Source organism: Gobio gobio (genome assembly GCF_949357685.1).
Source record: "Gobio gobio genome assembly, chromosome: 25".
Taxonomy (NCBI): domain Eukaryota; kingdom Metazoa; phylum Chordata; class Actinopteri; order Cypriniformes; family Gobionidae; genus Gobio; species Gobio gobio.
In genome coordinates this window covers 14,756,551-14,778,772 of record NC_137121.1, presented here as the reverse complement: position 1 = coordinate 14,778,772, position 22,222 = coordinate 14,756,551, and the positions used below count along the sequence as shown (strand labels likewise).

At 38.6% G+C, this 22,222-nt stretch overlaps 1 protein-coding gene across 1 annotated transcript in view; it reads right to left on the bottom strand.

Moving 5' to 3' along the window:
* jph3b (junctophilin 3b) overlaps nucleotides 1–22,222 on the bottom strand; it is a 56,078-nt gene that overhangs the window by 16,230 nt on the left and 17,626 nt on the right. The window contains exon 2 of the mRNA XM_079810142.1: nucleotides 19,360–20,164. Coding sequence (XP_079666268.1) covers nucleotides 19,360–20,164 — 805 coding nt within the window. The remainder of the gene's footprint in view (nucleotides 1–19,359; nucleotides 20,165–22,222) is intronic.

Below are 22,222 nucleotides of genomic sequence, written 5' to 3'. Positions count from 1 at the left end.
TTTTCAATTCTGCCACAGACAGATTATTCATGTGAATGGAGCACACAGGTATGAAGATGCTCTCCCTTTCTCACTGAACTTTTCCCCCTGTCTCATCCTCTACTTGTTTGTGCAGTGGCTGTCTTGGTGCAGTATTGCATGTCGATGCTCATCGATTGCACCCTCTTCCTCTCTGCTCTAGGCTGTCTTCACCCAGCCAGCCAAATCAAGTGCATGTTTGTGCAAGAAAGTCTGTGTGTGTGTGTGTGTGTATGCAAGCGTTTTTAACATGTGACGGTTTAAATGGGGTTATAGCATGTGGTGTGGTCAGAACATGTGGGCGCGAGAGCATTCGAGTGTGTGACGGTGAGCTACGCCGAGGTGGGTCGGATGAAGAGATCTTAGGATTGCATTCACCCCGTGCCTTGCCGGTTGTCCTGGTAACGGCAGAGGAGAGAAAGTGAGGGAGAGGATAAGATGGCGTGGGGTATAAAAAGGACAAACAATTAGATAACAGAGGAGAATGAGAGGAGGATTGTGGGATGCTTCTGGAGGTGTTGAGAGTACAGTCAGAGAGTGAGGGCTGGATGTGAGAAACGTCCATTCACTAATAGAAGGCTTCTAAATGGTGTGTGTACGGTCACACACACGCACACACACACACACACACACACATTAGATCCTGATCCATAGGCGCTGTGAGTCTGGGTCGAGCTGTGCTGGTTGCCGTTCTATTTATATACTGCTGAACAGTAGCAATGTTTCTACACACTTTCTGATGGAAACAGAGACTAAACGTTGTTGCACAGCATGTCCTGCACTCACACTCTCACACAATTAAAGGGATAGTTCAGCAAAAAATCATTTATTCACCCTTGTGTTGTTTCAAACCTGAATGACTTACTTTATCCCATAGAACACAAATCTTGTTTTCCAGTTAAAAATATCTTAAAACATGGTGCATTAACGTAATAAGCAAAAAAGTCTTGTTTTCAGAGAATTATCTGTTTGTTTTTTAAAGAAAATAATAATTTAATTAAGCAAGGATTACATTTTTCAACATTGATAATAATAATAAATGTTTCTTGAGCAGCAAATCGGTATATTAGTAGCCAGGATATAAAAAAAACAACAACAAAAAAAACGACTCTGTGTTCCACTCAAGAAGGTAAATCATACATTTTAGTTTTCATTTTTGGGTGTACTATCCCTTTAAACATATATTTAACACTCATCCACGTGTAAACTCTCGCACCCATCTCTGACGCTAACACAGATTCTCACTTTTTTTTGTCTTCCGTCCTTCCTCTCAACACTCAGACACGTGCAGGCACCTCCCATCGCTTCTTTCACTCTCTTTCATACACACGCAGTCTTTTTTTCTAAAGCCCTGCCTCTCATTCACATTCTCCTACTCGTGTGACTTTACTAAATGATCGGAACACCCTGTCTTCTTTTTTGGGATCACATTCACACATCCACAACCTACAGTGCAACTAGGCCATCAATTTAAAAAGACATCTTCTAGTCAACTTAAAGGGTGTTTATAATGGTAAACAGGATTTGTTCTTGCACTTTTGACATGAAAAGAGCTAATATATGCTAATATTTACAATGCAAAGCTCTCGCCCCAGTCCACCCAGACATGATGGTGATTCATTTAGAATCAATGTTTATGACGTCAAAACTACGAGCACATCACCATACTATATGACCATCCACGATTAAGAATCAATGCCAATATAGCACAAAAATCTGGTTATGCAAGTAAAAATCTCATTCATTTTCTCCACCTACACCGCGAAGCATAATTTGTTCAGCTGACTTAATTCAATTGTGCAAACTCGATTCCTTAATTCAATTAAGTAAGCATAACTTAATTGCATCGATTTGTTCTTACTTAAACCATTTAAGTTTTGTCAACTTAATTCTATGTGATCTGAGGAAGTGTACTCCCAGAGTGCATTGCGGCATGAATATATTGCTTTGTTTTACTCTTTTTGGCTTTATTTTACCATTTTGTTTGCTGTCTTTTGACAGTATAACCCCAATAACAACAGCAAATACAATTATAATGGTCTTATTATTAAAAAAAAAACCTTGTTACCATTGTTGTGTTTTGCATGCTCAATGTTGAAGTCTGTGTGTGAGTCTGAAGCATGGTCGATTGCAAGATATTGTCACAAATATAGAGGGATTATATCAACCCAATTAAAAGTTTATGTCATAAGTGTTAGCAATAAAATGTTAAAATATCATTATTCAACATGAAATATAGTTGTTTTATATTATTAATTCACAAATATTATATATAACTTTTTATTGCTAACACTTACGGCATAAATTTGTAATTGGGTTACTTTACTCCCTCTATATTTGTGATTATTGTATTATTGTATATATATATTTATTACTTCCCTTCCTTTGAAACCAAATAACTGATTTCTTGTTGCATCGCTGCATCAATAGGAAGAGAATTACAATAATATGAATGAAGTTCAAATGCCCAACCAAAGGGAACACTAATCGCCATAATGGTGAAAAAAGTGGAGGAAATTGGTGAAACGTTTATTAAAAATTGCCCCGCCTCAAAAACCTTTTGCCCGCCTGTTTTTTTTTTGGCTTTGCCAAAATGGTACTTAAACCAGTCAAGTAATGTTTACTTGGGTTTTCTAAGTAATGAAGGCATAGCTTGGAATCAAGGCATTTTGACTTAAATGAGACTCACTCCTATGAAGTATTGTGAATGAGGTAATCAAATCAGTCTATCTACACTCTCAATTTACTTTAAAATTGTTATGCATTTGAACAATTTTGTAGCACATCTCTAAAATATTGTATTTAATAATTTTAGGCACTGACTTGTAGTCGAGTAAATGATTTATGTTAGCATTTTTGTTAATTCTGTTACATAATTTGAAATGATTCATTGGATGAGAAGTATTTGTTTATAATGACTTAAAGGGATAGTTCACCCAAAAATGAAAATTACCTCATGATTTACTCACCCTTAAAGGAACACTCCACTTTTTTTTAAGTCCCCTAGAGTTAAATAGTTGAGTTTTACCGTTTTTGAAACCATTCAGCCGATCTTTGTATCTGGCGGTAGCACTTTTAGCATAGCTTAGCATACATCATTGATTCTGATCAGTCCATTAGCATCTCATTCAAAAAATGACCAGAGACACTTTCAATATTTTTCCTATTTAAAACTTGACTCTTCTACAGTTACATCGTGTGCTAAGACCAACTGAAAATTAAAAGTTGCGATTTTCTACACCTATATGGCTAGGAACTACTTTCTCATTCCTGCGTAATAGTCGCTGATCTTCGCGGCAGTACCATGGCTGCAGCAACACAATGATATTACAGCGCCTGAAAGTAGCCCTCAGCTACACTCTTAAAAAAAAGATTCTTAAATGGTTCTTTGGCGGGGTGTATGGTTCCATGAAGAACCGTTTAAATCCAAAGAACCTTTACAATGCATAAAAGGTTCTTTGTAGCACAGAAAGGTTCTTTAGACTATAAAATGGTTCTTCACACTCAACAATCTCATGTTGTATATAATGTATTTCTTTCTTTTTCTGGAAAGTGAGATAAAGTGACCTAAATAATCCTGTGTGGTACAGAATCTGTCACAGATTCTGGTCCAGTCAATTCAGACTCATTTATATTTACATTTATATATTTATCAGACTCAATATAGTGCAATATAAAGCATAAATTGAGTTGATGTTAACACAATATGAATTGTGTTAAGGCGTTTATCAGTTAAAAAAAAAAAACATACAGACCCCCAGACCCCAGTGGGGCCGAGGTCCACCCACCACAGTTAAACAAAATCCTGTGAGAAACACTATGATTTTTTGATTGATAGGAAACGTCAATGTATCTTAAGATAATTGTCATTCATATTAAAAATAAAAAAGTAGGTATATTTTACATAACCACAATCTGTCATCTGAGGTGGAGCCTTTTGTAATAAAGTATACAATTAAACTTTATCTCAAAATGCCTTCCTGTGCTCACATAGTCCTTATTGTTTAAAAACACATGCAACATTGATCCGTCAAGTAATTATTATCATCCTAATATGCATTTTAAATTATGCTGTTAGTTTGTGTGTTTAAAAACGAACCTGTTGAATTAATTCAAAAACTTCTCTCGTAATACTCAGACTGGTTGCCACCTAGCGGTGTTATGCTGTAATCTACAGAATGAGAATCACGAATGAATCAGTGAATGAATCTTTTTTGAGAACAGAATTGAACAAAATCCCCACTTGTCAGTGTTATGGTTCTTCTGATAATGGTTTAGTAATCAGGGAAATGCACCTATTATTAGTCATGTCATGCACAGGAATGACAGGTCAACGACTTCATTCTTAGTTTGGAGTCGATTCTCAATTCTCGAACCCTTTGAATCGACCAAGTGATTCTTTTTGGAATCGACTTCCAGGTTATTCCCCTCCCCCCTCCCATCAGTTTTTTCTTCGCACGGTGCCGGTGACGAGGTGTGTTGGTGTGTGTCCAGACTATAGTTTTGCGAGAGCCTGATAAGTGGTAAGTATCCTACTTTTGTAACTAATTTCAATTTTAAATAGCTTATCATAATGAGTTATCCGAACTTGTTGATTAATAAATTGTTATTTGTTGTTGTTTGCCAGATGTAGTTTCGAGGTGTTTCTTCCCACTCACGTTAGCGCGCGCTGACTGAAGACTCTGACAGAAATCGACGGTAATTGTGCATATATAAAGCTATTTTAAATAGCCAAAAACAAAAGATAAAGTATTGTTTGTTGCTGTTTTTCTATTTGGTGGGAAATGATCTAATTTAATGGTTTTATCTAACTTGCCCAGATTTAGTTTCGAGCAGTTTCTTCCCGCTCCTTTCACCTCAGGACGACAAAGCGAGTTCGTTATTTTTTGGAAGTCTTCACAACGATCTACTGGTAAGTGAATTAATTTAATAATTATCATATGTGCTAAAATAAAACATAGTTCATTGATTTCTGTTTGTGTGGTCGTGTGGTGTGTAAAATACAACCTTAATCCAGTGAGGTAACGTTAGATTATAGTTTAGATAATGTTAACTGTAGTGTCCGATTAGGCCTTAGGCCGGAGGGTGTCAGGTTTGGGGACCACACGATTTCGTCTCTGCTCTTTGCGGATGACGTTGTCGTGTTGGCCCCTTCTAACCAGGACCTTCAGCATGCACTGGGACGGTTTGCAGCCGAGTGTGAAGCGGCTGGGATGGGGATCAGCACCTCCAAATCCGAGGCCATGGTCCTCAGTCGGAAAAGGGTGGCTTGCCCACTTCAGGTTGGTGGAGAGTTCCTGCCCCAAGTGGAGGAGTTCAAGTATCTAGGGGTCTTGTTCACGAGTGAGGGGAGGATGGAACGGGAGATTGACAGACGGATCGGTGCAGCTTCTGCAGTAATGCGGTCGATGTACCGGTCTGTCGTGGTGAACCGTAAGGCGAAGCTCTCGATTTACCGGTCAATCTACGTTCCTACTCTCACCTATGGTCATGAGCTTTGGGTCATGACCGAAAGGACAAGATCCCGGATACAGGCGGCCGAAATGAGCTTTCTCCGCAGGGTGGCTGGGCGCTCCCTTAGAGATAGGGTGAGAAGCTCAGTCACTCGGGAGGAACTCGGAGTAGAGCCGCTGCTCCTCCACATCGAGAGGGGTCAGCTGAGGTGGCTCGGGCATCTGTTCCGGATGCCTCCTGAACGCCTTCCTGGGAAGGTGTTTCGGGCATGTCCAACCGGGAGGAGGCCCCGGGGAAGACCAAGGACACGCTGGAGGGACTATGTCTCCCGGCTGGCCTTGGAACGCCTCGGTGTCCCCCCGAAGAGCTAGAGGAAGTGTCTAGGGAGAGGGAAGTCTGGGCATCTCTGCTTAGACTGCTGCCCCCGCGACCCGGCCCCGGATAAGCGGAAGAAGATGGATGGATGGATGTGGAGTCTGTGTTATGCTCATTTCTGGATTATTGTAGAGTCTGTGTTATGATCATTTCTGGATTATTGTAGAGTGTGTTATGCTCATTTCTGGATTATTGTAGAGTCTGTGTTATGATCATTTCTGGATTATTGTAGAGTGTGTTATGCTCATTTCTGGATTATTGTAGAGTGTGTTATGCTCATTTCTGGATTATTGTAGAGTCTGTGTTACGCTCATTTCTGGATTATTGTAGAGTCTGTGTTATGCTCATTTCTAGATTATTGTAGAGTCTGTGTTATGCTCATTTCTGGATTATTGTAGAGTCTGTGTTATGCTCATTTCTAGATTATTGTAGAGTCTGTGTTATGCTCATTTCTGGATTATTGTAGAGTCTGTGTTACGCTCATTTCTGGATTATTGTAGAGTCTGTGTTATGCTCATTTCTAGATTATTGTAGAGTCTGTGTTATGCTCATTTCTGGATTATTGTAGAGTCTGTGTTACGCTCATTTCTGGATTATTGTAGAGTCTGTGTTATGCTCATTTCTAGATTATTGTAGAGTCTGTGTTATGCTCATTTCTGGTTTATTGTAGAGTCTGTGTTATGCTCATTTCTGGTTTATTGTAGAGTGTGTTATGCTCATTTCTGGTTTATTGTAGAGTTTCTGCTATTTTCACATTTTAAAATTTTGCAATTTTAACTCGATTCATGAAATGTATGTATTAAATGTATATATTGCTTCCATGTGGCACAATGTATGAAGGCAATAAATTAAATAAATCAAATTCCTGGATTTTCTTTGTATGTTTGTTTATTGGGGTCATAAAGAACCATTTCATAAATGGTTCTACAAAGAACCTAATAAAGCGACATGAAGAACTTATATGGGTTCTTTAAAGAACCCTTGAGTAGGGTTCTTTGCAGCACTGAAAAAGGTTCTTTATGGCACCAAGAAACAAATAGGTTCTTCAAAGAACCTTACAGTGAAGGGTTCTTTGGGGAACCAAAAAAGGTTTTATGGCATCGCTGTGAAATACCCTTTTTGGTTCTTCCTGGCACCTTTATTTCTAAGAGTGTAGGTAACTTTCAATGTGACCGGCACTAAGTTCGTGTAGTTGCAGAGAAAGTTTCAGGCTTGCAGCCGACAAATTGTGTTGTGGATTTACCTGTGTGATTAGCCATGGTTCTGTGTGTTGTAAAGGGCTGTGATAGTAAGTCGAAGGTGTATAATACCACCATGTTTCACAGAATACCAACGAATCATTGTGGCGCTGCAGCCATGGTACGGCCGCGTAGATCCGCGACTATTACGCAGGAATGAGAACGTAGTTCCTAGCCATATAGGTGTAGAAAATCGCAACTTTTCATTTTCAGTTGGTCTTAGCACACGATGTAAATGTAGAAGAGTCAAGTTTTAAATAGGAAAAATATTGAAAGTGTCTTTGATCATTTTTTGAATGAGATATTAATGTTAAGTCATTAATGTTAAGTTTAACATCTAAACAGTCAATAATGACTGTTTAGAATCAATGATGTATGCTAAGCTATGCTAAAAGTGCTACCGCCAGATACAAAGATCGGCTGAATGGATTCAAAAACGGTAAAACTCAACTATTTAACTCTAGGGGACTTGTAAAATGAGCCTATTTTCAAAAAAAGTGGAGTGTTCCTTTAAGCCATAGGTGTATATGACAGTCTTCTTTCAGACGAATACAATCAGAGTTATTTAAAAAAAAATAAGTTCTGGCTCTTCCAAGCTTTATAATGGCAGTGAATGGGAGCCCAAAATTTGAAGCCCAAAAAAGTGCATCCACTTAATAAAGTTTTAAATATGGATATGTTTCTTATACAAATTGATTCATTTCAGAAGGCCTTTATTTATGCACTTTTATGGCTTCAAATCTTGGGCTCCCATTGATTTGTGCTTGATAATAATTGAACTTAATAGTTTTGGACAAAATTAAGAATGTTAACCTGATTCAACTAAAGGGCATTGAATTAACCTTAAACGTAAACCAGTATACCTTAAACTTAAGTTTAGTAAAATAAACAATGTTAATTAAATGCAACATAATCCATTTAGGTGGAACCTGTTACATAAAAAAAGTTAAGTTAATCTAATCATTTTTGATGTGCATGTTTATAAAAGCTACTTAAATGTCCTAATCGAAGAAAGGTCTAATCCTGGCTTAAGTCATAGATTTGATATGTTAGCATTCATAGGATGAGCACTTAATTTGTTCATAATGACTTATAAATGATTTTATATGTGACCAATTACCAATGATTTTTAAGTTAGGTTTTTTGTTGATTCTATTACATAATTCGAAAAGATTCATAGGATTAATTAATTTGTTCATATTGACTTATAGTCAATGATTTTATGTCAGCGGTGTTGTTGACTCTCTTACTCGAAAAGATTCATAGGATAAGTGTTCATTTGCTCAGTTAATTTGTTTATTTGTTATGTCGCAAGGATTTAGAGCTGATTGGATGAATTTAAGGTTTAGATAATTTGTGGATTTTTATTTTATTTTATTAGCGGTATGTTAAGAAAATGAATGGGAACAACACCAGAACCAGAGTCTCTTAGCGGGTGGTCACCTTATAATGATACATTTGTAACAACGTCCAAAGATGGACGTCTTGTGATAACAGAGCACTAATCTCTATGGATGACCCAAATAAGCCGCCCTGTGACCACCAGGACAAAGCTTTAAGTTGCAGATGAATCACGGTTGCTTCCGGTGTTAGTGCGTCAGTGCAGGTCTACTGTAGTCAATACTTTGACCATGTTGACCCTAGCGAGCTAATCAGATTAACTCTTATATGATATTCTCAGTTGTTTAGATCTCCACTAGTCTCCTGCATCCTGTTTGTGTATTGTGTCTGCGTACGTTTGTCCGGAAGTGGTCGACTTAAGGATTTGTATATTTTGGAATTGTATGGCAAATCTTGATGGACCTGTTCTAGTAGACTACCCTCTTTAAATGTATAAAGTGTTGTTTAAAAGGGCCATGTCATTAGAAATCAAGTTTTTTTGTAATCTTTTGGACTAAAAGAATCGATGTACTTCTTCAAAAGTTCGAAGTTGCAAAAACGGTTCTATGCTAACAGCAGATAACCGGCCATAAACATCAATGACGCCTATTCAGTGTTAAGAAACCCACAGTAAGCTCAGCAAAGCACTGTTTCTCATTTCACATGCAAAGAGGGAATTTACATAGAAAGAAAAAAAATAACCAGCCTATTTAGGGTCAAAGAGAGGGTGGGAAAATTGCCAAGAAACATTACTGTTTTTTGCTTTTAAATAGATCATATGTGAAAAAAAGCATATAAAAATACATGCATGACTCCTTGCTTTGGACAAATGATGGTTTGAGAGGGTTTTTGAGAATAACAATGTATTAAAGTTAGCTTATTGGTTGAGAATCCATTAGCAATCCTTCCTTCTCAAACTATTACTCCCTTTAGAGCAATTAGGCTTTCCTCGAAAGGATCTTTTCTTGTTTTCTTCTCCTTAGGTAACACAGCGAACCCCGAGGAATGATCCATTCTGGGTAAAGTTTTTCAGGTATGGTTAAAAATATAGAATCAATCCACCCTCTCCATCAACAAACACAATTGTACAAGTTTAATATGAATGTCTTTTTTTCAACTCATCAGCAGTTTGTAAATGTTAGCCTTTTATATATTATGTGTGTGTATATATATATAATTTATTTTTATTTTTTTTTGCAAATTATTTTTTCAAAAAAGTGCTTACAGAAAAACATGAATTTTGCATGTAATTGTCACAAAATCATGTGACTTTTTTTTTTTTACATTTTGTGTTACATTACATGGTTTCATATGTGTACACATTTCAAGCTTCAAATGTTTTCATGTTTTAATAATAATATACACTGCCGTTCAAACAAAACAAACAGTAATATTGTGAAATATTATTACAATTTAAAATAGCTGTTTTGTATTTGAATATATTTTCAAATGTAATTTATTCCTGTGATGCAAAGCTGTATTTTCAGCATCATTACTCCAGTCTTCAGTGTCACATGATCCTTCAGAAATCATTCCAATATGCTGATTTGCTGCTCAAGAAACATTTCTGATTATTATCAATGTTGAAAACAATTTTTCAGAGATTCTTTGATGAATAGAAAGTTCAAAAGAACAGCATTTATTTGAAATTGAATCATTTGTAACTTTTGATAAATTTAATGTATCCTTGCTGAATAAAAGTATTAATTTATTTAACCCCCCCCCCCCCCCCCTTATTTACCAAACTTTTAAAAGTAATGTTACAAAAGCTTTCTAATTCAGATTAATGATGTTCTTTTGAACTTTCTTTTTACCAAAGAATACAAAAAAAACAAACAAAAAAACATTTATAATAATATTAATAATAAATGTTTCTTGAGCAGCAAATCAGCAAATTAGAATGATTTCTGAAGGATCATGTGACACTGAAGACTGAAGTAATGATGCTGAAAATTCAGCTTTGACATCACAGGAATAAATTACATTTTAAAATATATTCAGACAGAAAACTGATATTTTAAATTGTAATAATATGTTTTATCAGTTATTGGTTATTGGTTAGCTAAATTGCTGTTTGGCTATATTATCTTGCACAGCAAGGTCTTGATCTCAGTGGAAAAGGATTTTGATTAATTTTTAACATTTTGAATAACATGAACCAATAATTCATTTACAATAAAGACTAGGAGCATGCATTAAGAAATAATGGGGTCAATTTTGAGTAATGTCAGTGTTGTTATTGTTAACTAAAACTAAAACAATTAAAAATAATTTTTGTTTAAAAAAAACTGTAAAGTAAAATATAAATCAAAAACAAACTTTAAAAACTCAAACAGAAATTAGAAATGTTACTGTGGCAACAAACTGAAATAAAATAGGTATGTTGAAGTAAGCTTACTCAAATAAAACTGAAATAATATTAAATATAGATAATAAAAATAATAAAAGTAATGAAAGCGCATAACAAAATGACAAACTAAAAAAATCAAATCAAATAAAAATCAAATTCAAAATAATAATTAATACTCTAATAGTATATAAATAAAACTAAAATAACACTGGGTCATTTCCAATTTAACATGTTAAATATGTTTTTTTCTTAAGAGTTTGCAAATGAGGTAATATTATATTGAAAAATGTGTAAATCATTTAATGGTTTATTTTACATTTCTACTTGCTGCTAGAGCGCTGTGTGTATATGTGTGTTTGGCAGGGGCAGTGCTAAGCTGTAGTGATAGCATTACTGAGTGAGAATATAATGAGGTCAGTGGGATTTGTGGGGTGAGTGACGCTCTTAATATAGCACATGCATACCTATGCACGTTTAGGCAAACATATGTAGGTGCCGTCAATGGGCAGGCGCAAGCATATAAACTCACATATGTGCTTACACACACGTTTGCTAACATGTATGTGCAGGTCACATGGATGCACAGACACAGCGCGTGTTCGTAACGTGTGAGGCATCAAGCTACTGAGTTTGTGAGGGGTTGGGAGTGTTTGAAATAGAGAGAGATAAAAAAAAAATAGGCAAACTGGCATAGTTCCAACTCTGCCTGCCTGGTCTATCTCCGGCAAGTCTCCAGCACTCTTGGCATAATGCGGAAATCTTTGATTCTCTGTGTTACTCTCGTTTTCTCCTGGTTTCTCTGGTTCTCGATCTCCTTTTTCTTCTGCTGACCTATGAGTCACCTAAACAACCTGATTCCCATCCAGGGGCGTGCAGCCTACTCCACAGTGTTCTTGGAAAGATTTTGATTTAGCTTTTTTTGCCTAAAAAAATTTGACTTAAAGTTATAGTTCACCTAGAAAAGACATTAGTCATTATTTACCTATCCTCATGTCATTCCAAACTGGTATTACTTTATTTATTTTGTGGAACACAAAAAAAAAGAGATATTTTGTAGACGGTGCTAGTCGCAAGATGTTGGGTCTGGGAACACACCATTGGCAGGGCTCAATCCGAGGGGCGGGATAAACGGCGCTACAACCAACCAGAGCAACGAAGAAGGTGAAGGGGAGCTAGATTAAACTTCCGCCGTATCCGGTCGGCAAAACTCCGAACACATCTTCCTTTCTTAAGAATGACTTCAGTGCCGTTCTTTGTTCTTTCCTCAAAGAAAAGCTTAACTCCAAGTCTTCCAGAGTCGCGGCCAAATCCGTTTTGAAAGACAGCTGTTCGCCAGCTTCTTTGTTAGCACGGGGAACCGCCGCAACTCTGCCGTCATTATGTTAAGCCCGCCCACCGACTCTATACACGATGTGATTGGCATGACCAGAGTTTGTTTTTTCCAGCTCGCAAGCCAACGGAGAGTTGCTAGACGACCCTGGCTGCAAATTAGATTTGCTGCCATTAGGGTGCGTCTAGATTTCTAGGCTAGCTAGTCGCTGTTTTCCATGCAACTACAATGAATGGGGAACAAAAAAGCACCATAAAAGTATTAAACGTGGTCCACGTAAATTATACCACAACATAGTATTTATGGTCACACTTTAGATTAGGGTCCAACTAACTAACTATGACTTTTGCCTTAAAGGGTTAGTTCACCCAAAAATGAAAATTCTGTCATTAATTACTCACCCTCATGTCGTTCGACCCCCTTAAGACCTCCGTTCATATTCGGAACACAAATGAAGATATTTTTGTTGAAAGCTGATGGCTGAGAAAGGCTTCAGATAGGCCTCCATTGGCATTCAGTACATTAATACTCCCAAGACCCATAAAAGGCACTTAAAACGTCGTTACAAAGTCCATCTCACCACAGTGGCTCTACAATAATTTTACGATGCGACAACAATAGTTTTTGTGCGCAAAAAAAAATCAAAATAACACCTTTATCCAGCTTGTTATTGTCTTCCGTGTATGCCTCCACGACGCACGCGCGAGAATATGACGCAGATCCGGCGCTCGGACAGATGACCCAGAAGCGATTTGTTTACAAGCAGAGGAAGACGCGCGTGTCTAAGCTGTTGGATTCTACATTGATCGTGCTTTAGGTCTCGGCGTAGTTCTCAAAATGGGGCTTAAGTGTGCATTTCATGGATTCCCGAACGCTGGCGCTACGTCATATTCTCGCGCATGCGTCGTGGAGGCATACACGGAAGACAATAACAAGCTGGATAAAGGTGTTATTTTGATTTTTTTTTGCGCACAAAAACTATTGTCGTCGCATCGTAAAATTATTGTAGAGTCACTGTGGTGAGATGGACTTTGTAACGACGTTTTAAGTGCCTTTTATGGGTCTTGGGAGTATTAATGTACTGAATGCCAATGGAGGCCTATCTGAAGCCTTTCTCAGCCATCAGCTTTCAACAAAAATATCTTCTTTGTGTTCCGAATATGAACGGAGGTCTTACGGGTGTCGAACAACATGAGGGTGAGTAATTAATGACAGAATTTTCATTTTTGGGTGAACTAACCCTTTAATAAACTCCATCACTGCGTATTAATAGTGAGGTACACTAATAAATAAAAGAAAATAATAGTTTTACTAATAAACACCCAATATCCTAGTAATATTCATGCTAATAAGCAACTAGTTAATAGTGAGAATTGGACCCTAAACTAAAGTGTTACCATGTTTATTCATATTTTGAATTGGCTTCTGTTTTTATATTTTCAGTTTTCATTTTATTTCTAGTTCACATTTGAGTAATTTTATGCGCTTTTATTTAAAAAAAATATATTTTTAATAGTTTTAGTACTTAAACTGCAGCTTATTTTATTTCAGTTAGTTGCTAATGCAACTATGTAAATGTTAAAGTTTTTCATCTGATATTAAAATTATATTTTATTTTTGCTTTATCTGAATTATGATTCGTTTTAGTCTGTTATCTATGGAAGCTTGTTTCCGACACAGAATAAAACATAAAAAAGGTAATTGCGTCTCTTTATCTCACAATTCTGACTTTTTTCTCACAATTGCATAATATAAAGACGCAATTGCTATAAAATCATTGGTGATATAAACTTGCAGTTCTGACTTTTTTCTCGCAATTGCGATTTTATATCTCGCAATTCTGACTTTTTTTCTTGTGAGAATTGTGAGATAAAGGGCCCTATTTTAACGATCTGAACGCATGGTCTGAAGCGCACGCCGCAGGTCCACTTTTGCTAGTTTAACGGCAGAAAAAAACGGTCAGCCTATCAGGCGCATGGTCAAAAAGGGTTGCTCCTAGTCTCTCATGGGTATGTTTTGGGCGTAACGTGCAATAAACCAATCAGAGTCTCATCTCCCATTCCCTTTAAAAGCCAGTTGCACTCGCGCCATGGCGGATTCGCTATTTACATGGTGGAATTTGCGAGAGGAAAGACTGAACGAGAGACCAGAGAGTTATCCTTTTATTTTTTAATATTTAAAAATGTTTGCGTGCTGCTGCGCATCCCTGTGTGTGTAACAAGCAGAGTGTACACGCGTTGTGTACACGCAGGCAGGCGCATATTACTAACGCGCCCTTTAAATAACACAAAAAATTCTGCGCTATTGACTTTAGACCAGGTTTTTGTTGGTCATTGACGCAGTTGTTTTCAGTTGCCTCAAAATAGCAACGTAGCGCTGGACGTGAAAATGATAAAAAAAAATCATTACGCCGGGTGTATGATAGGTGTATGAAACCTGGATACACGTGGATACTTTTTTTTTTTGTTGAAAAAAAGTCAGAATTGTGAGATAAAGAGTCGCAATTATCTTTTAAATGGTTTTATTCTATGGTGGAAACAAGCTGTTTTGGATTAACTATTCCTTCAATATTAGAGTTACCAGAATGTAAAAAAATTAATTACAGTAATTTTTCTTTCTCCCCTTTTAAAGGAAATTCAGTGTACTGTCAGTTCATTGGAACACATTTCCGTTTTGGTGTCAGTGATGGAGCGTTTGTTCTGGCTGTAGTGCTACCTAAGACAACAAAGGTTGGAAAACACTTCTCTGGACAACATCAACAAACAGACATGGCAGACAACAAGGTGAAGAATGCTTCCATTTTTCAATTAGCATTCAATATTCAACCCAACTGTATACGGTTAATAAACACAAACACACACACACACACACACACACACACAGACACGCCTTAACAGCGTCAGGCAATTTATGACTGTGGCATTCCACATGTCCATGTTATTGATTGTGCCACTGTTGCTGTGCATCAATAAAGACATCAGTCAGTCTGCTGATACACCCAGAATCTACATGACTCTCATTAAGTGAATCCAGACTTATGTATTCTCTCTCCATGCTGACACCGACACAAATCATTCATGTTTCCTTAGCAACCACACCACATAGCGCCACCAGCAAGGCCTATTTAACAGGTCCCAAGCAACCGCTAGGAATATGGCCTTCGTTTGGATGCTGTGTAAAGAAAGCGATAGGATACATGTTGTAGAATGATACACTAATGTCAATAAGCACTTGTGTAGTCCAAGCAGATGTTTGTTTAAGGGTGCGTGCTACTGCTAAGGGACATGCCGTGCACTTTAAGACTCCATTAATTCAAGAAGAGTTTTGATTACTTTTAGTCCATGTTTGTTAGCTCTGAAGCCATACTTTTGCTAGCGTACTACAAAATGAGCTTTTGCACATCATGTTTACAGTATTTCGCCAAAAATATTGATGACTCAACCTGCCCTACACAGATTTTGTCCAATTAAATGCTTGCTACATTGAGAACGACCCTCCCATTTAAAGGTACTGTATGTACATTTTTGACTGTACTAAAGCATAAAAATACCATTATATGTTTGAAGATATTTCGGAAACATGCTAAGTTCACATACTTGTTTCTCTGAAAAGCAATGCCACAGCCAGTTATTTTACTTTGAAATGTACGTTCCGTGTCGGAATGTCTGTTTTTGTTTTGGTCTGTGTGATCCCGCCTGTTGCCAATTTACCTAATATTTTGACAACCCGAGTTGCCAGTTGGCAGAAAACACATTGCAGCCATGGAAGCTAGGGACAGAGATCATAGATTCTACCCGACCCAAAAAGCCTCAATATCCATCTAAAGATCTCTATGAATGGGGGCATATTAAAACGTGGATAAAACAACTTACAATGTGTAAATCTCCACGGCTTCCATTGTCATTTACGCTCGCTCTTGTTGCGTGTCCTCAATCTGGCAACCCAGGTGAGCGTCAAATCTGAAGTGGTGGTGGTGGTGGGAGAAACAACCCTCTCCAATATTTTGAATTTGGACAGCAGTCCCCTTTTCAACCGCTAGTTGTCAATATTACATACAGCACCTTTAAAGCTACACTGTGTGATATTTTCCCCCATCTAGTGGTGAAAAGGTATATGACCATCCAGTGAATTTTAGTTTCTGTTCCTCTCAATTCCGATTTTGTTTCAACTCCTACGGTGGCTGATTTAGTCCAAGATTAACATGGCTTCCAGTTCGACCTCGTCCACATTCGACACGGTGCCTGTGGGATATTATGTGCGCAGTGGGATGGTTGGAACTCAACTGGCCTAATTATTTGGCTAGAAAGAACTGCAGCTAATCCAGAGTGAACTTTGAGGATAGTAATGTTTATTCAGTCATTCAATTGCAAGGCATAAACAGGTTTGCGTGGATATGTACATAAATGTGGTTTCTGTGAGAGAACAAATAAGGATAGTAAATATACATACACAGTTAAGAACTGTATAACTATACTTATAAGTTACATTTGTATAATGTAACCGTAAGCCAGAGCTTATTGTACCATATATAGGCGCTAAAGGCAGCTGCATTAAAAGGAGCGGAGCTGCCGCTGCTGCTGCTAACAAGCGGTGTCCGGTTACAAAAGTGTGTGCGCCGCTTTAACGTTAGCACTGCAGTGCGCTCTGTATAACAATTGTTAATATGCCGATCAGACCTGATACATATTTCCATCAACATACATTACAAGCAAATATTTTCTAAAAACGAATAAACATTGTTGATAACCAAATAACTGAATGATTATTCAAATAGGTGAGCATTACGCTATTGTATGTTGACACAAAAATACTTCTGAGGTGACATCAACTGAATTACGCGATGACACACTCTGAAACACATCTACCATGACAATAACTATTATTACTTACGGAGTTATTAACGCACAGAAATGCCACACAAGGAAAAACAGACTTTTGAGGAATAAACAAGCCAGGAAAACTCCGTATAACTCTGTTACTGGAGCTGCTGAGATGAAAACTCTCTGCACATGCACCAGACAAGTCTGAACAAGTTGACGCGCACATGCGCGAGGCAGAGAATTTTGTACAGTGCCATCGAGTATTAAAACCTGTTAAAACGCGAAAGGCGAAGCTTGAATTTACGGGTATGTCCCTCTTTGGCTAATGTACTTTCAAGATGGAGGGGCAACATGGCGACCACCGTTAGATCCCATTACCTTATGTATTTTCAATGGCATATTATAAACTTACGAGAATACTTTATTACTTGAAAGAAGTAAATATACATTAATGAGCACATATATTTTTGAAAAAACTAAGTGTTTTTAGCTAAGAATAGACTAAAAAAGTTTTTTCAATTTTGGTTTACCCTAGCATATGTTCAGTGTGTGTGACTTAAATCTCATCATCAGCATAGTACGCTCATATTCTAACTGCGCTCGCAAATGCACCTTGAATTTTTTATGCATTCATTTGTTGGCCCATAAGGTGGCAACACTGTCCTGACCATTGTTTCACAGTCAAAAAAAAAGAAGGAAACAACAACATTTTCCATCAATTCAAACTTTTGGCTTCCAGGTACATAGGTTAATGGTTGTGTTCATGGCTAAACTAAAGCTTAATGTTTTTTAGCCCTTCAGGATGTCCTGCCTAAGCTTTCCGTTTCAATAAAAAAATATGTCAATGCATATGATTTTGTTACATTTTGACCATGAACCCAAGTTCTCCAAGTAGGTATAACTGCAGACCATAGATCTCCAAAACGGTGCGTGAACTCCAAAAATGGGCAGAATCTCCAAAAGCGGGCGGGGTCTTTAAGTGGCTTCATCCAATTGTCATTGACTTACATTTCAAAATAAATGTTCGTAAATTAAACATTGTTTCTAGTTGATATTAGAACAGAAACAGTTGCTATATAAATAAATATGCCTATATAAATAAATATGCTCCATCAGAGAGGAGACCAGAGCTAGTGGCCAATGGCATTCGGACCGGAGTTTGAACCTCTGCTCAATTATATAAGCGGGAATCCCCTGCGAGCTCTCCCGCGAGCCGTCCCGGTGCAGCGCATTGGAAAGTTCTACTCTATCGGTGCCAATGTCCGGTGTGGTCCGACTGGGAATTTACGGACGGCCTAGCTCAGCGATCTCATCTTATTACTGCTTTATCCCCTGAACTGCCATTTTCTTTAGCACGCTATTCAGCGCAAATCCCACCTTGCCATCAATTTCACTGGTTAAGGTTAGGGCATAGGCGTCGGAAGCAAAAAAAATGTGGGTGGGTCCTCCCCCCACTGGAGTAAATGCCATTTACATGAAGAGTAAATAGCCCGCTTTGTTTACTAAACGTCTGGTTGGGCAAGACAAAAGTACGGAAGACATCAAATTACTAACAGCGGCAATAATGTAGGGGTAAGACATATGGCACAAAGTTTTGACGTAAATCAACCCGAGGTTCGAATCAACATTTTGCCGAATCGCTCTACTCCCTTTTCCCATCACACATCAGATCGGAAAGGCATTTATTTTCTATAAAAATGAAGAAAATAATCGAAAAGGGGAAATAAAACTTCTAACGTGTGTTTATTAATAAAGTGTTTTATCGGTTAGGGGAAATGTGAACCGACACGCTGGATTAGAGACGGTAAAAGTGAGAGTGGGTCCAATATCATTGGTATTAAAAAGTGGGTGGGTCTTGTCCCACCCGAATACAATGGTTCTGACGCCCATGGGTTAGGGTGTAGGGTAGGTTTAGGGGTTAGAATTGGTTGTAGCATAGCATTGTATGAAATCAGCACTGTGATTGACGTGACCAATGAAATCTTTAGAATCGGCTACTCGGTGGAGTTTGCGCTGAACTTGATTGGGGGGAAAAAATCATACATGCGTGTCATGTGCCTGTCTGTCAATGGGAGGAAGCCACACCCTATTTTGGAGTTCTCATCCCAATTTGGAGATCTCCAGGCTGCAGCTATACCCTTCTCATGTACTTGGAAGTCAGTTGGTATTAAGGGGGAAGGACATACTTCTTACAAAGCATCTGATTGGACAAAAATCTTGTCAAGTTGGTCAATGAACCATTTAGGAGCTAGTCTATAAAAATAGTTTAAAGCATTATTTTCACCCAAAAATGAGGATATTACTTTGAGAATGTATGTCAGCATTAGGTCAGTCAAGTGCTTTTTGAGGACAAGCAGCAAGCAAAGATATTCAATGCGAGACCCTGTGTCTTACCTTGAGAGCGCAATCTCTGCCTTCTGCTTTGCAATGTCAGCGGCCTTGTCTGCCGCTTCAACCGCTCTGTCCACTTTCTCGCGGATCTTGCTGGCACGTAGCGGGATGAGGTTCTTGCGTTTGCCACTGACAAGCATGTTCTGTTTGTATTTGCCCTCCTCTTTGGTGCCGTCGGGAAAGGTGGTGCATCCGTAGCCATGCCTCTTGTTGCCCAACCACTCGCCCTGGTACTGCAGTCCGTCCGAACGCCGGCTCAACCCACAGCCCGTCCTCTTGTCATTTTTCCATTCGCCGGAGTAGCTCTCGGTGGTGGTGGCATCTACGTCGTCCTCGCCCACCGGCAGCTCGCCCTCCCCTTCCCCAAGGCTGATGGTTGAGTTGATGTCGGACGCAGCGGAGCTCACCGTACTCATTCCGGCCTCACTGCGGAAGGAACTCTGCTTGCTCCGCTGGCTGGCTAATGAGCTCTTGGATTCGGATTTTCGCAGCTTGAGGCCACTCAGGAGTGAGCGACGGAACAGGCCCTTCTTTTTGTTCTTCAACAGCTCTGCCTCACTATGCGCCGTCAGAACGAAGCCTCCACGGGACACGGCCGGGCTGCTCGCTGATAGGCCGCCACCCCCCACGCCAGCCACAGGCGCCCGATCGCCAGTCAGCAGAGCTGTGCCATTGCTGTGCTCGGAGCGTAGAGAGTTTATGGAGGTACGCAGAGGTGAACGAATGACGGCCGCCATGCCGTACGGAACGCTCTGCCGTACACCATATCCATGTCGCATTCCACCCACCCATTGGCCCTGGTATGTACCTGCACGAAAAGACAGGAGGTAACTGTAGACATGTATGCAATGAATCAACCATTTAATTCAGAATGAAGATAGCTGTCTGTTGCAGGATTTTGCAGAACTGCAGCAGATGCGAAACCCAGGGTTCCCCTGCTGAGTCTGCTGCCCTTAGGTTTCTCCAGTTTGGAGAGTTGCCTCATGTTTTCAGCTCTGATAGTCTTCACAATTGCCCTGTGACTATGCTGAGAATAGCATCGTATAAAGAAAAAAGCAGCAATGGTAATAAGGATGAATTCTGGTCAAAGAAATCAGTCTTCTCTAATGGTTTCGGGTGACTAGAAAAAACTCCTAAACAGCTAGTTTCTGGATGTTAAGCACCTCCACTCACTGTTGAAAAAGGAAAAAAATTATCTTATTCATGGAATGTTTCAAAAATATGCCTATCGTAACTTAAATTGCTGATGACAAAAGGTTTTGTGCAATTGTCACCTCCCGGAGACCTTATGCGATAGCAGAGACAAACAGGTGCTTTGCGTTTCAGTCATTCTGAACATGTGAATGTGATTGAAGACAACAATTTAGCCGCAGGCACTTCCATTTTACCTGCCTTGGTACTATAAACTTAACCACCATGGAGATCATACGGTGAATGTGATGTTCCTGGATCAACATCTTTGTTCTTTGTTGATCAACCAATCAGATTTGAGGAACAAGTTTACAGTTTGTGTCAAGTTTAGGCTTACGACCAGGGTCAGGTGCTTCTACATCAGTTATTCACCTAACGTTTTTCTCTGATTTTAGGGATAACTTAAGGGTAGAAGTAGGGATATGGTTAGGACTAAATTTTCAGACAGGAATGTTGTTCCAGGATCAACCAATTGGTATCACTTTAGTATGGGAAACACAGAGTCACTATTATCTACAACTTTTGCCTCAATAAACTCCTAATTTACTGCTTATTATTATTTAGTAAGGTAGTTTTTGTAGCGTTTAGGTATTGGGTAGGGTTAAGGGATGTAGAATAAGGTAATGCAGAATATATGTGCTTTATAAGTACTAATAAACAGCCAATATCCTAGTAATATGCATGCTATTTAGCAACTAGTTAATAGGGAGAATTGAACCCTAAAATAAAGTGTTACCAACAAAATATGTTGATCCAGGAACATTTACTTGGCAAAGTCACGGTGACCGAGATGATACTGCAATTCACATCTCTGTAATATGTTTGTGCCTTTTGAGTAACTCAATACAGTTGGGTGAGGATTTTAGTGCATGTTACTTCAGGCACAAACAGTAATAATCCTTGTGAGCTCAATAAAATGCTTCTCTCATTGCTTTTGTGCCACGCAATGAGGGCGAGTAACAACTTCATGAAAAAAAGAATGAAATGTAGCAGGACAGTGCATAAAAATTACTTGTAAAAGGCGCTTCATACTTCAATCTAGCAATTGCATGTTTAAATAGAGTGCAAGTATTGTATACCACCTGAAGAGTTAGACCAAGACGTTCATCAGATTTTTAAGAATATGTATTGTAAATGCTTCTGCTTTTAACACATATTATACTGTACTTATATAAATTGTCTCATTTCATCTAGGAATGCACACCATGATTACAGTTGTGATCACTTGTGCCGTCATCAGCATGACCAACCTCATCGATGGCAAGCGCAGGAAGTGCCATAATGGCAACAGTGGAAGAGTGTTTTTGGCAGCCATGATCTCCAGACCTGGCTCCATTACTTCATTTATTGTGATGGTGCCCCAGAGGACCAAGTGTTCATCTCATCGATCTTAATCTCCATGAGGTATCACAATGTCCATCCATTTAGCCGCCAGCAGTGTTATTTATTGGTGAATGTGCCAACAAAATAATGGAATGTTGCGTTCTGTAAAATTTCCTTTATGGCGCTGGCAGCCTGATCTTTCTGTCAGGAGTCCTGATGGATCACCATCTTGGAAATTTCATTAAATGACATGGGTAACCAATAACACTAAAGTTCTCGCAAGTGATAAGAACAGCGCTGAGGGGTCTTAATCTGAAAATGTTGTCACTTGAAGAAGAAAAAGAGCATTTTA